We start from the raw sequence: 19,184 nt of genomic DNA, 5'->3' as shown, positions 1-19,184 counted from the left end.
AGGCCCATGATCTCACACCGAAGCAGCAACAAGTAAGGCTTGAGAGAGCGAAGCAGTTGATTCGCTTGGCCGAAAGCGGTCAAATTCCGAACATTGTGTTTTCTGACGAAAACAATTTTTAAATTGAGCAATTCGAAAACTCATAAAACGATAGGGTTTACTTGACCGACCGTTCATACGAGAATCTAAGTCATCGGTTGGCCACCAGGAGGCAGCACCTGCCACAAATAATAGTTTGGGCCGCTGTCACCGCAGATGGGCGCTCTCCAATTGTTTTTATCGAGCCTGGCGTCAAAGTAAATGCGACATATTATCGAGAAAGTATTCTGGAGGCTGCTGTGAAGCCGCGGGCAAACAAACATTTCGGTCGCAAACCGTGGACGTTTCAACAAGACTCAGTACCGTCTCACAAAGCGCGAGTGAACTTCATTATGACCACACATTGGCTGTCGAATTCACCAGATGCGAATCCAATGGATTATTCTCTCTGGGCCATTTTGGAGAGCAAAGTGCGAAGTAAAAAATACACCAGTCTCGAGATGCTGAAGAAAGCCATTGTCCGTTAGTGGGCCAAAATACCGACAAGTCACATTCGGGCAGCTTGCGATTCGTTTTTTGACCGTCTCAAGGCCATAGTTAAGGCAAAAGGTGGTCATATCGAGCAAAAGTGAATTGGTCCTGAATTTATGACTATTTTCACACATTTTTTACTTTAAAATAAATAAAAATAATTTTCCAAACCAAATTTATGCTTTTTTTAATTGGTTCGAGTGCCGGACCCTGTAGAATGCAATGTATACCCATTAAAAAAATGAGCGTTCTCCTTATCGATGAAAGTTAGTGCCTTACAAAATACTTGCTGATTTCTGCCCAATTCAGTTAATGATGATTCTGTTGTTGCAAATCTGCTCTATTCCTGTTGGGCAAAGAACTTTTGCCAAAGTATGGATATGAAATAAGAAGAATGATTGCATTGATTGCAGAAAGAGGTGACTAGTTACATATGATGGACTGCTATAGTTAAGAAGTCAGAGGTTATGTATTTTTGGTAAACCTTTCTCCGCCAATTGCATAATTTCAAGCATATTCGATTTGAAAAAATTCCGTCCCTTTTATGATAACTTAGTTTTTCTTAGTTTTTGAATAAACTTCCTGGCTCCAGTGCAATATTTAAAGAACAGAGTTCTTTCTATTTGGCCATCTGTTGTATGATAATTGACTCAAATGATTAAAAGGTAGGGAGAACTACGAAGCCAGTTAAATATTTGCTCCACAGTCTAAGCTATACTACTAGATAACATGGTGGCCTTAAATTCATTAATTTCTCTAAAATGGCGAGAAAGATTATATGTATAATAAAAAGAAAGTCCCTGTTATCACCCTAGTAATAATAACAAAATTTTTTAAACATTTTTAAGACATGTAAAACTTTTCAAATACTCCTTAAGTTTTTTTTAATCTTCTCTTTCAAAACACGCTAAATTTACCATGTTGAACTTTGCGCTTAAGCTATAAGAAGATGGGAGTTTTTGCAAATGAAGATCTTACGGCTTTATTGTACAGATTTTGTTGTCGATTTTATGGCTGCAAATACGATTTCTTTATTACCCCACATTCTGCAGAATGCACGCTGACTGGCAGTAAAAATAATTTAATGGCAACACTGGTGAATTGTAAAACTCAAGGAGAAATCTAACAATATGAGGTAATAGACAAAACTTTAGACAAATCCCGTAATGAAAAGTGAAACAATTACAACTCCAAAGATATTTACAGATTTTTTGCTAAATAGTGACTGATATATTTAATTAAGTACTGCATGCGTTTTTTTTCGGCAAAAATTATATTTTCTAAGAACTTTTTTGGAACTGTGAGACTATGAGGCCATAAAGATGTGTATATAGATATTTATTGAAGTGCACAATCGTTGTTAGAATAGCTATAGATTAGGCACTGTTATTAGAAAGATGTATGTATGCAATTGCCCTTAAGTCAAATGTGATTATCTGTCTCATCAAATTGTCAAATTAAGAACTTTCTGAAACTATCTGATCCTACGCAATATAATAACTGATTCGTATACCTAATTAAAGAATCATTCAATCGAAGAGCAAACGAATAGCAGAGGAATGAACAAAGCCATAAAGAAACCAGCAACTAAAAGTAATGGACGTTCTGGCAAGAATTTCTATGGCATTAATACTCACAGATAACTGCCTTTGATGTTGCGTGAATAGAGATCGAAACAGGTAGACCAGGCTAGATGCAAGTTTAGCACCTTAAGGTATTTCCCTGACTTTCATTCTTCCAAGTTGCAAGAGTATAAAAGGTTCAGTGTCAGCCGAACTTATCCCTTCCTTACATCTTTAATTTATCGTTCGTTTCCAATGGGTTTCAATCTACTACATATCTACTTCAATCACACTTTTCGACTTTCGAAATCTAATAGGCATATTTATGACAAGTATTGAACACGAGAAGACAAAAGTATAATAGAAAGCAGAAATTTGCACCAACCAAAACTAAAACTCATTCACTGCTCAATTTTGAATATTTATTTAAAATCATTGAATCGTCCTATAGTTTATATTAATCAAAGTTACCATAACGCAGATTCTGCTTTTCTGGCTGGTAATAAAAAATCTTAAAATATAAATACTAGTTTTAAAGGAAAATTTTAAACAGTTTTTTATCATTAGGGCTATATGTTTTTTAAAAATTCATTTAAAAATTTCTTATATCTCAAAGGAATAAGATTCGTCTTCTTTCATTTTGATATTGAATAACATTGGCATTAACCAAGGAAGTATTAAAAGCCACAATTTAGTATACTTCTTCCAATATTTCGTGAATAAGGACTTGACATTACAATACGACTTCTAGTATTTGCGACAAAACTTCCATCCAATATAAAAAGAGGCGACATTGACTGAAACAATTATTAGATTCGACTCCCATGTCAACATTTACGAGTTCAAGTCATAATCTTGCTTTGTAGCCATGGTGTATTACCAGAAGAGACTGAAGTAGTCGATTGCACTTGTCGCATTGAAAATAAAGTGTAAATAAATTATATAGGCTGGGTATGGTAAATACAAATATCTCAAATAGTATCGTTTTCAATGAGATAAGGCTTTTTTCGGAGTTGGTCTTTTTATGGCCTGCTATTTGATTTATACTTTAAATTTCAAAATGTTGTTCAGAGGTGAAGCTTACTTTTGGTTGAATGGGTTAGTTACTAAATCATTTGAACTGGTGATAACCCACAAGTCATTGTTAAGACACCGCAACATCCTCAAAAAGCGCAGAGGGAATACTTGGTAGATATTTCTTTAAAAATGTAGCCGAATGTTAAAGTCAATGGGGAACGCTATAGAACGATGATTTGACTTTTTTCGTGACTTTTTCAAGAGCTGTCACTCCATCCAGAGAAAACAACGGTTTGGTGTGGTTTGTGGGCCAATAGAGTCAGAGAACGTAACCGTCAACGGCGACTGTTATGGCGCCATAATAATTGACTATGAAATTTAAGCTCCTGGTCTCATCGGAATTTGGTATTAACAAGACGGCGCTACTTCCACACAACGCATCAATCAATGGATTTATTGAGAGGACACTTCGGTGAGCAGATAATTTCACTTTTTGGGTCGGTGGATTGTCTTATTATTAATAGAGTCTCTTTTACCTAATAAATTCTACAACCTTTATGATTGGTGGGGAGATTTTGATGACAATGACAGTACTTCAGTGGAGTTTCTTTATTTTTTGAACAAAGACACGAAAGGTAGTCTAGTCCACACTTAGTATGACCGAACTCTTGACAACGTTGACATGGTATTACATCGTTACATTTTCCAGATGGCTCAATCATTATCACAGCATTGCTGACGCGATTTTCGTCAGATACTTTTTTATTCACATCGGCTACTTAGAAATTTTACTATTTGCATTCACAACATTTCGAACAATATGCCTCTTTTTCGCTAAGTAATGTTTGATACCGTCCACAGAAGTTCAAAAATTAATATTTTTATAACTATTCGGTGCGGCTTTCTTTTTTTAATTGATATGTTTATCAACATTTTATTAATATCACTTACTAGGTAGTATAAAAATTGTTGGTGGTTTGTGAGAAACTTCAGCTGATGCTGAGTCTACTCTTTGCTTAGAGCTGTGTTCATTACTTTGCACGTATACATCTAGTGTTGAAAATCGGTTAAAGTTGTTTGGCGCTTCATTCATCCTCTATTGTTGTTTAGTTAATTTAGGAGAATTAATGCTCATTAGCTTTGTTGCTTTAGCTTGATTTCAATATCATCCATAACTAAATTTTTATTGTTTTTTTCTTTTTAGTTCACCACGTCCGCTTTAAAAATATGGTATACTACTACGAGAAAAAATAAGAAGACCGTTTTCATAACGATTTACCTAACGGTTGTTTCTGACATCTACAACTAAACGAGATGACGAGACAACTTGTAATCCGGGTGGCTGTCTGCCTGTCCGTCCGTCCCTACGCCCGAGCAAACTGCAACTTGAGTAAAAATGAAGATAACTTGGTACACATTTTCCTTGGCCAAAAAGGAAGGCGGAGTTCGTAAATGGACTTAACTGGACGACCAAAAAGCCATTAAAAGAAAATCTGCAAAGGGCCATAACTAAGGAGTAAAATAATTTGGCATATGTGATCGCAGGAGCTAGGGGCTAAAAATTTTGAAAAATTGGCCATGGCCTCGCGCTAGGTTTAATGTACATACTTTCTATGCCACTGAAGCTACAAATTCACTTAGGATAAATCCCTTAGGCACTCGTAAAAATTATTCAACTCGGAAGATAACCTTGTCCACTCCCCATATAACGGTACTGTTTAAAACTACTAGAAGCGCAATAAATCCTTAACTAATTACACTAGAGAGATTAAGTTTTACCTTCGAGATGGTAGGAGTAGGCTTTATGAGGGCCAGTGTAAAAATTGGACAATGGGCGTGGCACCGCCCACTTTTTGGTGAAATCCCATATCTCGGAAACCGACCAACAGATTTCAACTAAATTTAGTACGTATAATTTTTCTAACATTCCTATATTAGAGTGCGAAAATAGTCAAAATCGGACTACAACCACACATACTTGATTTTTTCACTTTGCAGTACACAAATCAAGAAGCAGTTCTTTTAACGTGATAAAACTTTGCACTAATGATTTCCTTAAAGTATGCCACCTTATGACCAAATATTGTCCAAATCCAACCAAAACTATTCAAGCCCCCATATACCGGAAATGTGGACTCCGGTATCTATAGCTGACTTTTGACCAATAATATCGGTCATTGTGTGGGATATAGAACTAAAATTCATAGAATATCCTGTTCCAATAATAGTATCTCTGTCTATTAAAAATGAGTTGAATCGGCTCATGTCAAAATTTTCGAACGTCTGGCTCACTTTACTCCATATAATTGGTGGTGGAATCTGAGGTACCTTAATAAAAACCATGGAACTTTTTTTTAGTATTTGACATGTCAATAGTAATTGGTTCTGGCAAACTCCCATATTTTCAATAACGAGATTTCTGCGACTTTGATTCTTGCAAGTTGCAAGAGCATAAAATATTCGGTTTCACCCAAACTGAGCCCCTCATTACCTGTTCAAAATGGATTTGATTCACAAACGAAACTAACGGTGCTAATGCATTCCATCCATTAATACGTCGAAATTGATTTTCAAATATGTTAAATGTTTTTGTGTTTTTTCTAAGGGGCACACTTTGGCCAAAGTCGCATAAAAACGGCTTAGAATTTCCGCTTTCCAGATTTATGACGGTACAAAGGTTGTGCCTTGCATAAAAATCAGCGGATGGAAAATAAATAGGGTTATAAAGCGTATGAATAAAAATGTAATATAATAACTTCAAATAAATCACAAAGAGAGGGATATTGAAACCCGAAGTAAGGAGTCGCTTTTACACACGTGCAACCAGTTGAGCAGATGAAGTTAATAAACTCACACTTTTCTTTTTCGGAACGAAAATAATAATACTCGCAATTTGAAATGGGAGTGGCGCCTGGTGCCCTTTTTGTCCACTTGCCATTTTTCAGTTGTGATTTTACGACCGGAAACATACTACTTATGAAGGTACCATAATAAAATAGCCCAACCGGTGCTGCTGCCACAGCACAGGTGCCAACTCGAGCAGATGTGTTGAGAATGAGCGAAAGAGGGCGCATAAATAAAATTTGCTTCGATTCGATAAAATATGTTCTTATTCTTCAGCCGGAAGGCAAGACGAATAGTAACCACACTGGCAGGCGGTGCGAATGAGTCGCAGGAGGAGCAAGAAAGTAAAGCTAGAATGTATTTGTGTATCGAGATACAGTCGTGTCTCCATAGGTCAAAGGTTAAATTTTGATGTAACTTACCGTTGTGCCTTCGTAGCCGTTTGTGAGCAGTTGAATGTCGATTTCAATGTCCAGATCCACTTTGGCGGTGGTCAACTGAAGCGGCAAATGATCGGCGCCGCCAGCAGCGCTCGCCGTCCCACTCGTCGCAACGTCGCTGCCGGCACCCATTATGTTGGCGACATTGCTGTAATTGCTGCTGCCCGTCGCTGTTGCTGCTGCGAGTGCCGTCGCTGCTGCCGTGGCTAAGGTGGTAACTGTTGTGGTAGTTGTTGTTGTTGTCACGGCAATGGCAGCAAGCGCAGCGACAGTGGAACCTGCAGCCGCGGACATTTTCCTCAACGGCATTTAGCGGCGTTTGAGGCTCTTGTGTGGGTGTGGAGCAGAAATGCTTGTGGATGGTATATGTGTGGGTTCTATTTACTTATGGTTGTAACAAGGTCAAACACACACTGTCGACAGGGGGTGGAATGCTGAAAGGCCAGAGGTAATGCTTCGAAACGCTGCGCTGCACTTGGACAATAAGTTTGCGGAATGGGTGGGAAATGTGTTCATATGCGTGCGTGAGTCTAAGTGTTGGACCACGATACAGTTTTTACTCCCTACGGTGTTGCTGCATGTCTGTGCTTATGAACTCACTGGCCGGTAATACAATTAAAGCGCACATTTTCAACGGAAAAACTGAAATATCTTGCCACGTGTTCTGAATTATTTTCACACTCGCTGAAAAATCACAAAACTTTCACGCGATGAATGCACTCGTTGATTTTGTCTGCAAAGTGTACTTCTTCGTTCACCCGTTGCACATGCGTATCATGTATAATAATTCACCTTTGCTACAATTCACTTTAAGCATTTCACATTTCACATTTCATGCACATCTCCAACAGCTTTCAGGTTCACAATCGCAATGGGATTCACTTTAGCACTCATATTAGTTGTTGCAATTTTGGTGCGCTTTCACAATTCACTCAGTATATTATGGTTTCGTTCTTGAATATTAAATATTTGTTTTTAAAGTAGTTTGCTTTATTGTATTCACTTATTCACTTTCTATATATATATAATTTTTTATTTTTGTGTTTTAAAACTTTGCCTCTGAAAGACAAAAATAATAATAGTTTTTAGCTCTCTATGTATTTTCAAGCATTTATTACCATTATTATTACATCAATTTGAGTCTGAGGTTCCAGTTTCTTGTCTAAGGCTTAATAACTTATAACACATATATAATTAGAGTTTGAGCTTATGACTTACACTTTATAAAATATAACTTTTTTGATTGACTATATATAATATTTTTTCAAGATAACATATTTTTATTTGTGTGATAAGGAGAACATAACAGTATATCCTTCACGACCGTAAGTTTAATAACAATCCTTCGAGATATCATGGGAAATATTTCCAAATCATACTATTAATATCTCCATACACATTGGGTTTTGCTCTATTATACCCCGCACAAGGTATGTGTTTGCCACGAAGTTAGTAACATCCAAAAGTATGGAAGGAACTAGATATTGAAACCGTTATTTTTTGAGAAATCGATCTGAAACTTTGCACACGTCCTTTTTCCTCAAGAAACTGATTATTTGTGGATTCGCCGATATGGGATTACTATAGCATATATGTAGATACCATACAATCTGGGCGATCAAAATCATGTCTGTGTATGAGAAACTATTCATTGTTTTCGAAGACACAGAACGTAAAAATTATTTCCCTATTTCAAATACTACATATGTAAGTGTTAATATAACTGTAATAAAATAAACAACAAAGCGGCGGGGGCCGATGGATTGCCGCCCAAGCTATTCAAATACGTTGGCGAAGAACTGATAGGGAGCATGCATTAGTTGTAGAATACGGTCGGATGAATGTATGCCCGGCGATTGGAATCTAAGTGTGCTTTGCACAATCCACAAACAAGGAGATCCCAAAATCTGCGCCAACTACCGTTGGATAAGCCTCCTCAACGTCGCGTATAAGGTTCTATCGAGCGAATTGTGTGAAAGGCCACCGTCAACAAACTGATTGGACCTTATCAGTGTGGCTTTAGACCTTGCAAATCAACAACTAACCATATGTCACCATGCGCCAAATTTTGGAAATGACCCATAAAATGAGGATCGTCACGCATTAATTCTTCGTCGATTTCAAAACTCCTTTTGACAGCACGAAATAAGCTGCCTTTATGCCGCTATGTCTGAATTTGGTGTCGCCGCAAAACTAATAGGTACGGGAAGGACCTCTCCGAGCCGTTCGATACCAAAGATGGTTTCATACAAGGCGACTCCCTTTCGCGCGACTCCTTCAATCTGCTGCTGGAGAAAATAATTCGAGCTGCAGAACTCAATAGAGCAGGTACCATCTTCTATAAGAGTGTACAGCTGCTGGCGTATGCCGATTATATTGATATCATTGGCTTCAACACCCACACCGTTTGTTCTTCTTTCTCCAGACTGGATAATGAAGCAAAGCAAATGGGTCTGGTAGTGAAAGAGGGCAAGACGAAATATCTCCTGTCATCAAACAAGCAGTCGTCGCACTCGCGACTTGGCTCCTACGTCACTGTTGACAGTCATAACTTCGAAATCGTTGATAACTAACAGCAATGTCAGTCTCGAAATCCAATGCAGAATAACTCTTGCCAACTGGTGCTACTTCGGACTAAGTAGGCAATTGAGAAGTAAAGTCCTCTTTCGACGAACAAAAACAAAACTCTACAAGTCACTCATCATCCCCGTCCTGAGACAGCGGCTACTGAGGCTAGGTCATGTCATCAGAATGGACGAATACGCTCCACCTTTAAAACAAGTCGACGCCGGGCCCGCCGAAGAAAGCAGAGGAATAGTGGACTTCCGCTCCGTTTTGAAAGACCACATAGAAAAGAACCTGGCTACACTTGAAATCTCTAGTTGGCGCCAAACAGCGAAAAGAGCACTGTTGTATACTTGACTTTAACCGCGTAAGCGCTGTCTACGCCAATAACGAAGAAGAAAAATAAAATTATGTAGATGATAATGCTTGCTTCGCTAATTAGTGGATTGCTTATAAGTTCATCGGACATTTATAAAATTTATATTACATATATCATTGTAGAATCAAAACTATTATAGTAATATACATATGTATGTACATATATTTGTAGTATGAATTTGAACAAATTTGAATTAATATAAAGTATTCTTATTATATTTATAAGTAAGCAAACCAACCACTGTATCAGAATGAATAAAGTACCCGTAATTCACGTAGCGAGTAATTCGAGTTATACATTGGCTTCTGCTTGTTCATTTTTCAAACAAAAACCGTACTATAGCGTTTTTCAACGTCACTGAACCCTGACAAATCTCGTATTCGAGGAAGACAGAGCAGCGTTTCTGCATTTGTTTAAAAACTCAATGCCACTTAACTCGAAAGCTTTAAAATTTTTTTAAATATATTTGCCATTGTATTTCTACTCGTGGCGCAGTGTTAGTAGAACTTAGCAGTAAAATATTTGAATTATTTAGCAGAATTTAATGAAGATAGATTTTTATCACTGACTGACTGTATCAAGCAGAAATCTGATTTCGTAATTGCGTAAATATTCTAGCAGTAAACTTGAATTAAAAAGAACGAATGAACTGAAAATACACATTTGCATGGTTTTGCTTTTTCCGCAAAAGTTTCCGCTCTTCGCGCAATTTCCGTTTTCGCTTTCCGCACTTTCACCAAATACTCGCCAAGTTTTATCGCATGCAATAGAAAACAACATGGAATTATTATTTTTTTGCTATTTCAATATTCACACAAACATTTGACCATACTAAATTTAGTCTCGGACTGAAAAATTACCATAAACCATCAGCTATTTTTGTCAAAATAGGCACAAATTTATAAAAGCTAAAAAGTTAGCTCTAGCAATATAGAATTCGAAAAAAATGTAATTTATACCGCCGAAAATAATTACGCATTTAAATTAATTTATTTGCTTCCCCCTAATAATTCGTGGGTTCCGGAAATAAATGCAAAAAACTTACGCTGAAGTGCGGCATATAATTTACACTTTATTATGCCATTATCGTATTTGGCGTGTGGCTGATTACCTTTTCGCACACCATATCCGGAACGCTGCGATTGGCAACGAAAGATATGAAAAATTTTATCTGCCCTCAGACATGTTGGGCGAATAACTATAGTTTTGTACTATTCGATCTTGATCCATGCCGTAAATAGTATCAAAAGAAATTAAAACACCTTGATGAAAAAGGTCGCATATTGCTCCTGAAACATCAAATAATTGCCACTTCAGCACCAATGAAAACGTAAATTTAGTTTATAAGATGAGGCTTGACCTTTCGGTTTTTGAAAAATTCGGTCGGACCCCGGACCCCAACGGTTTTATTAATATAATTCATAAACTATCTGAATTATTTATATTCATATAATCAGCACATTTGCATTTATACTATTGTAAGACATTAGGCTGTCAGAGATCCGAAAATGGTAGGTCCATATGTTTCAATAGCCTTCGTAATCGAATGTAGGGATCTTCGGTCTTTCAATTAACTTTACACCAATACAACAATTAGTTGGATTACATTGAATAAACAGAGTGTAATCGCCTGATTCTGAATCGTTTTGGCTTAGTGAATGTTGAAAAAGTGGATTGTTTAAATTGTTTAAAAAGTTTTTTGTTTAAATTCTCCAAACTAACCAACGAATTAGCTCAGGACAAATCTTTTCGGCATAACATTACCTCATCATTTGTGAAAATAGGCGAAACCATAACCACGCTTACTGACTACATAATGCAATTTCCATCTGATTCTTTCACGTTATGGTATACAAATTTTATTTGCACAAATACTGCATTTAAGTTTCTTATTGAAATTCGGAGAGAATCTGTTTCTGATGATAATCTACCTTTTTGTCAAAGAATGGATAAAATCGGATTTAATGGATTTCCCTAGTATCCATATACCTCATATTATGATATGCAAACGATATATGTATATCGAAGATGCAAAATATCTCATGGAGATTAATTTAATGTTTAATATCGAATATCTTATAGTATATTGCTTACAGCTCCCCTAGTCCTTAGCCTTGATTGATCGAGTTTACATTCTATAAAACTGTTTAACGGTAATAGCGGAGTATAGAGTCAATTGACTATGCTGGTCAGGCCCTTGTTCGAAATAAAAGCCATTGCAGGTAACTTTCATGGTTATTATCAGAAATGGCGGGAATTAAAGCTAGCTCGAATACTGGAATAATTGCCTACAACGCTAGGACAATTTTATTATTTTGTTTAATATAGTATCGCCACATTACTGTTATTTACGCACAGTGTAAAATTGGGACTTCTTGCGTGTTGTTTTTTCTGCCAAGTTTCCACGTTTACTATCGAAGTCGCAATCAATTCAGCAGAGCCCCCACGACCGACACTAGAGCCCTTTTGTACAAATGTGCAACGATTGATCCCGACCTATCTGAACTTGCGACAATGGAGATGGAAAACTTGTTGGCAAAAGCAAAGCGGAAGAAAAATATTATGACAAGAGCACGCTTGGGGCGCTATGAGCAAAGCATGTGACAGCAATTAAACTTGCAACATGTTGTTCAGAACTTAAGCAAACGAATTGAGAAATTAAAATTATTTCTTGAACACACACAAAAAAATTGGTGTGTTTTCAATTTCCTTCAGAATTAAATTTTGAATAATAATTAGTTAACAGGGAATGAGTGCGCCCTGGAAATTTTAGGGGGTAAGAATCATGATTTTCAAAATTTGAAGTTTTTAGGCTTTAAAATATTATTCAATTGGTAGTTTAGCGGGAAAAGAGAATTGGACAGATGCCGACACGTTTGAGCCAATCAGCTTCAGCACTTAAGTTTTTATTGTGCTTTTTCTGAAACTTAATTTTTCTGTTGGGACGACGGTTGTACTCGGATACTACTCAGTTAATATTTGAACTTTTACTGCACAGTAGCATTGTCTAGTCAGCAGCATACCATGTTTTTTAGCATTGTAATTTTTTTCTATACAATTTACAACAAAAATGCCATCACAACTTCAGCATTTTGTGAAAAATTTATTTTGAACTAAAAAGTTTTTTTTTCCTATCAGATCTCATGTAGATGAAGATTTCTTTTTTTGTTTCCAGACTTTTCCTTGCTTGTCGAGGCTCTTCTGAAACTTTAAACTAAAGATTTGCACAGTAGCTGCCATTCTGTATTAATGTATGTCAATACAGCACAATTGAGTACATAAAATGTGTGTTCAATAAAGTCTGAAAGGGAAAAATTTTATTTTTTTCTTAATCCCAAATAAATTGTTGAAGATAATTCCGTTTTGAGGGCTACATACTGGTTTAACTTCTTAAGCCAACTCTAAATGGACGATTTTGCTGGAAGTCATTCTAGTTTGTGTTTTTTATGCCTTTTAGTAAATTAAGACACACCGGTATTCATGAAAGTATTGCAAATCGGTTAGTAGCTGTGGAGCTCTGATAAAGCTTGTTAGACTGCTCAAAGTTCCAAGGCCTCTTTTATTATCTTTTGAAACAAAAAAATAATATGAATAAAAGAGACTTAGCACGTCTTTTTATAAAAGGCTTGACTTGGAATTTATTACTTTAATAAGTAGCATTATAAAATTGCTCAGGTAAATGATATTTCAAAAAAATGTATTTTAATAAGTTGGTAGGACTGTCTCTAATTTTTATCCCAATTATGAGCGCGATCTGTTAACCAGCTCGTTTACAGCAGCAGCTTAAGTCGGTACTCCTCAATAGTGCCTTGCGATTTTTACAATGGATAAAAATATCCAACAAAGATTTTGTCCCAAATTTTGTATTTCTAACCAAATTTCGTTTGCGGAATCGTTTCGAATGTTGGAAAAGGCTTACGGTGATACGGTTCTATCAAACGTGCCGCGTTCTGGACGACCTTCGACCTCTTCAACTGATGCAAATATTAAAAAAGGTGAGGGATATGGGCTTGAAAACCAGGAAACTGTAATCCGAGACTATTCGAGTGAGTTTGGTGGATATTTTGGAAATGAAATGCGTTCTTTCTTGACTTTTTTTTCAAAAATAGTACGATTCTGACTGAATTTAAAGCCAAAAACGCAATGAATATCACCGAGCAACCTCTTATTCACCATTTGGCTCTAAGTGATTTTTTCTTCTTCTCTAAACGGAAATTGCCACTCTGTGGAACCCGTTTTCAGTCGATCGAAGAGATAAAACAAAATTCGCCGAAGGAGCTTAAGGCCATCAAAAAGTGTTTATGAAAAGTGTTTCGACGACTGGAAAAATCGTGGGCGTAAATGTATTATATCTGGTGGGAATCACTTTGAAGGCGCCAAAATTGGCGCCATATTCATGAATAATTAAATAATTTGCGTTTTATTTACAATTTTCGGGTACCATTTTGCCACAATGTACATACAGAATATAATTATAGGATATTGGATATATTCTGATAAAGCTGGAAAGAATATTGCGGTGCTGGTATCAACAAAACAAATCAGTTTTGAACAGAGTCCCTACCTTTAATAGAAAAGGAAGCTTTAAATAATACAAGTTGTTGTGAAAGCCTTCCTGAAAATTATACGAAAAGTTATTAATTTATTGATGTTTTGCAATCGATTTTTAATTACAATTGTTAAAAGCAGCCATCTAGAAAGAATTTAGAAAGTGAAGAAAATACACATAAATGTCTTAAAAAAATGCATCAATCTAAGTTGTTCTAGGAAGCCCACCCAAAAATTCATTAAATTACACAAGTTTACAGTTATTTTGAGACTGTGATATAAAGGCTGTTTCTTGCTAATTTTAGGTTGCTAAAGCCGAAAATGATAGTAAAAATTTAGAATTTTTTGTGTTGTAGTCAAGGGGTTTAGGGGTCAAACCGCTACTATTTACGCAAATGACGAAAATAACTGTATTTGATCGAAAAATTTTTAACTCAAATGCTAAACCAGGATATCTCAAATACCCCACATATTTCTAAGCACATCAGTAGCAAATTTTTCTTTTAGATGAGTAGTTGAGTAGTGTTATTAATTTTTGCTTGATTTTGAATAGAGTTGCCAACTCGGGAATAAAATACAAATCAACGACTCCCGAAAAGTGTATAAAGTTATCCATTAAAGTTTAGTTTTGCATAGAGTTGCCATTTAAAAAAAAAATAATTTTACCAAAATCTGTGCTATTATCTAAGGGGTTCGTAAATGCCTCCCGGAAAATATTTCACTTAAAGAAATTTTAGAACAAAAAATTTTAAATTTCCTTCACATAAAAAAATTTAACTGAAATCATTTCAATGCTGCACGCTACGGAGAAAGCGACGAGAATTGTAGGTGGAACTTAAACTGCCAATTATAAAACTTTAATCACAGCATAAATTTGAAAATTTTATCTCTGAGATATGAAACTGGATTTGTGTGGGACAGCAGTTGTTGCTTTTTATATATTTATTTAACGTATTTTCTTTTTTTGTAATTTTTTCTTGAAGTTTTTGTAAGCCCATTAATTAAGAGTTTGTTTCCCAATCCGTTCTGTTTTCAATCCAATTATCCAATTCAATGTCAGACTTTTTAGCAACAACACTACTATGAATGCTGAGCGACAGTATTTGATTTGATTTTTGGCACAAAATTGCACTGAAATTTATCCTGATTTAGTTGAATTCAAATTAATTGTTTGCTTTTTACATAGATATCTTTTTCTATATTTATTTAGATTATTTCAAAACTTGTTTTCGCTTTCCTCATTATACCCATAGGTATAACAAAATTTTATGTGAAAAGACACACCACATAATAAAAGTAAACTTTGTTAGTAAAAAAATTATTTTCACTTTTTTTATTATTTATAATAATGTATATTCACATAACTAGTAAATGTTAAATTTGTTACTATAATATTTATTGAATCGCTTTTGTCAGAATTTAAAAACGTCATTACATTTTAAATATATATAAATTATGAAATTTTAAATAATTTAATATTTATTTTTTAATATTTTGTGTTTAGGTTTACAAGCACTTCTTTATATTTCGTTTAATTGCAAAAATGTTTTTAATAAAATAATTTCAGTACGATGTGTATATCCGTTTAGAGCAAATATAAATTTTTCTTCGTCACATAAATTCTATAATCTGCTGAACACACACACACACACAACTTTAAAGCCACATTGCAAAGATTTTATTACAATTTCTGTACAGAAATGTGAGAAAACTTTTATGTGCACGCAATTTGTCATTAAAACTAAGAAGTCGCTTCGAGCCGCCCGCGTCACTAAATTATTTAATTTAAAACACCAATTTATTTTACTCTTTTCACACTTGCCTACCTACTAAGTAAGTAGTATGTTGGTGTGTCACTCTATGCATTTTGCGCCATTATCACCCGCTCAATTGTTTGTAAACACTGAACGCCTTGCTGGTGCACCATCGCCATCGGACACTCAGAGACTTCGCAGACTAATCGCATTGTCATTGTCTAAAAAGGCATTATGACACTGCTCACTTGAAATCACTTGCATGCATTTCTCTCTCACTCTCTATCCGCACAGTTGTGATTCCAGCTTTACTTCTTTTCTGCTTTCCTTATTTTATTTTTCACTCAAACAATAAATGCCGCTGAGTAGTCTCAGAATCAACCGTACGGGATGAAAGCTTAGTGTCGACTGAATAGCCTGCTCCGTCGTGGCAGCGTTCCAAGCACACCGTGAAGCACAGCGACAGTGCCATGGCAAAGACCAACGAACGCCATCGAAACTGTTGGTGCTGTACATGCAACTCGCACTCTATATATGCATGTATGCAGGACTGTTTGGCTGTCTCGCATCCTTTTCATACACACAAACGCACGCATGTGTACTTTCATCGCACTTTACTACCAAAATGTTGAGGCTGTACACTTCCACCCACAGCCGTGTGCGTAAACAACGCCTCAGCGCCACAAGATATGCAACAATTTTCGGCAGCACAGTCGCAACCAACGCGCGCACATACATAGAAGAACACATGCGAACGAATTCAACACGATGCTCGTATTTTGTAGTGCCGATAAAAGGTACAACATATTTACTGTTATGGCTCTGCGCGGCGCGTTGATTTCTCTGTTGAAAGAAGCAAATTTGCTGTTGTTTTTCCTATCGCTTTTCCTTATCACAGCAATCGCACTTAGACTTGAAAACAACATGTACTCTTCATGGCTGCTTATCAGCGAGAGAAAATGGAGCTTTTCACCACATTGTCAGAGTCGCTCTAACGTTCTCTCACAAGCCTGCTCTCTCGTGCGTTCTGCTTCGATTTGCTGTCGCACTTGGAAACCCACCTGTTGAGCTTCCCTAGTTTGTAGTTATATGTTTGTGTGCGACAAACAAATATACATACATTTTGTTTTATTTAATGGTTTTTATTTATTTGTGAAGTCTCTCCCTTTGGTTCGGAATATGTTGTGGCTTAAACATTTTAATTTATAGGAAGAAACTATAGTATTATAATAATAAGAACACCAAATACCAGTTGAAATATTGTTTTACATATTTTTCTTTATTAGCGTAGACACAGTTTACTTACCAACATCAAAGGAATCTCTCATTCGAGGTTATTTTCTTCTTGGCGTTGCGGGTTTTTTACACGGCGGGTCCCAAACTCAGCCCATAACCCTGGAGAGAATTTTTATACATACCTTTATCAAATATCAAATACATTTCAAAATACATGTCTGTTCGGCCGTTTTCGACTGCAATTTACAAATATTTTTAAAAACTTGAAATTCCCTTAAACCTCTATACAACAAATACGTGAAACATTGTAGCGCTTATTGAAAATTTCAACTCTTTCATTTGGTTTGATTTTCTCTGGAGTCTCTGAGACGCAGTGTTCATCCGATTCGTCCTCTGTTTCAATGTCATCGTCTGCATTATATATTCACCTCAATTTCTTCGTTCTATCACAAATGGTTGGTAACGTACATTCACTTAAAAATTTTTAATAAGAGACAAATTCGCAATAACTTATACAATATCTTTGAGTATTTCTGCGGACAAAAATTAACCTCAAGACTTAAGCTGTTAAGGAGATCGATCGTGTTGCTCACCTAGGAACAAAGTTCAGCTTCCATTTTTTCTTTGAAAACCGCCAACGGCATACTATTTAAGTATCATCATCATCGTTTTCCACAAAACACAAAATCTCTCTAAAGGACGGGACCATATACCTGGAGGTAGTCTTGGACAGCATACTGTTCTGGAAGCACACCGTGGAAGAAAGAATAAGAAACGCTAGCAATGCTTTATATGCGTGTAGGCAGATGCTCGGCACAAACTAGGTGTTCTCTCTCGCTCTCATGCATTGGTGCTACACCGCTATTGTTAGACCAATTTTGATCTACTATGCAGTAGCATGGTGGACAGGCGTACCGAAATCCACCTACCGGAAGACAATGGTTTGGCGAACACCGACTACACGATCCCACTATTCTTCTAGAAAAGAAGGTGCAAAGTAAACATAGAAAAAATGGCTGGCGTAAAGAATGGTAACTACGCGCAACACTCTAAAATATCTATACGGATGGCTCGAAAATGGACGATGTAATTGGTGCAGAGATGTGCTGTCCAGAATTAGGCGTAAGGCAACCTTTTAAGTTGCCGGAACACTGCAGTATATTTCGAGCTGAGGTCTTTGATATTATGAAAGAGCCGAAGCTGGTCTCTAATGCTCCTGCAGGCAAATCCGGAGTTAATATCTACGTAGACAGCCAGGCAGCAATTAAGGCAGTAACATCATATAGCATATCGGCCAGAATTGTCTTGGCCAGCAGTGGAAAGTGTTACCAGAAGCAAAAAACTTCACCTCACTGGGTGCTAGGCCACAAAGGAACCGAGAGCAAAGAAATAGTGGACGAGATTGTCTAGAATGATGTACGGCTAACATCCAAAAACGTGATCAACACTTGGAATCTCATGTATTGTTTATGCGACGGACTCGACAGAAGTATGTTAAAAAAATCAAAACTCGATGGAACGATCTATCTGAGTGCAAAACTACAAAAGTCATGCGAAAACGGTGTGCGTGTCTTATTTGCCTACCAGATTAACCTAACCTAATATTAACTTCTTCAATAAGTTGAGGAAATCAGATTTTGTCGCTGCTTTGAAGCTAGAAGGCTGTTTCTGTAGACCAGCTTCATGATTTTATTGCATTCTGATCATCGGTTGAATGAGGAGAATAACGTTTGGTTGCATAAACATTGCGACAATATTTCAATCCTCTGGCTTCAGTTCAGCTTCATCTGGATGAGAAGAAGCATTGTCGATTAGCAGAACACCTTTAATTCTTTAAAAATGATTTCATCTTAAAAACACTATATTTTAGAGAAATTTTGACACAATTCAAAAGGCACTTGTACCTGCGGAACGAATGATTTATGAAATTAGTTTAATCCTTAGTTATCGCACTTTATAAGTTTTCGGTTAATGACGTTTTGTGGGCGTGGCAGTGGTCCGATTACGCCCATATAGGAACTCGTAATTTTTTTTGTACTGAGCAACCCGTAGACGTTAAATTTTACCTCAACAATGGTATGGGGGGCTTTATGAGAGTCGGTGTGAAAATTCGACGATGGGCGTGGTACCGACTAAATTTTGTTACTAGCATTCTGCTCGTATTCCTTTGACACAGTGTGAAAATTGACGAAATCGAACATCAGCCTCGTCAACTTCCCATATACCACACTTTAAAATACGAAAATCAAGAAGCAATTAATATATAATT

At 36.4% G+C, this 19,184-nt stretch overlaps 1 protein-coding gene across 2 annotated transcripts in view; it reads right to left on the bottom strand.

The window, feature by feature from the left end:
- The window catches only part of LOC126766544 (dopamine receptor 1), a 227,081-nt gene extending 219,593 nt beyond the window's left edge, over nt 1–7,488 (bottom strand). For both annotated transcript variants that reach the window (XM_050484301.1, XM_050484302.1), the window contains exon 1: nt 6,416–7,488. In XM_050484301.1, coding sequence (XP_050340258.1) covers nt 6,416–6,742 — 327 coding nt within the window. In that variant the 5' untranslated portion in view covers nt 6,743–7,488. The remainder of the gene's footprint in view (nt 1–6,415) is intronic.
- Nucleotides 7,489–19,184: the final 11,696 nt, after the last annotated feature.

This window comes from Bactrocera neohumeralis, unplaced genomic scaffold, assembly GCF_024586455.1.
Source record: "Bactrocera neohumeralis isolate Rockhampton unplaced genomic scaffold, APGP_CSIRO_Bneo_wtdbg2-racon-allhic-juicebox.fasta_v2 ctg165_3, whole genome shotgun sequence".
In the NCBI taxonomy this organism is placed as follows: domain Eukaryota; kingdom Metazoa; phylum Arthropoda; class Insecta; order Diptera; family Tephritidae; genus Bactrocera; species Bactrocera neohumeralis.
Note: the sequence above shows the minus strand (reverse complement) of the source record. Positions and strands in the feature narration are given on the sequence as shown.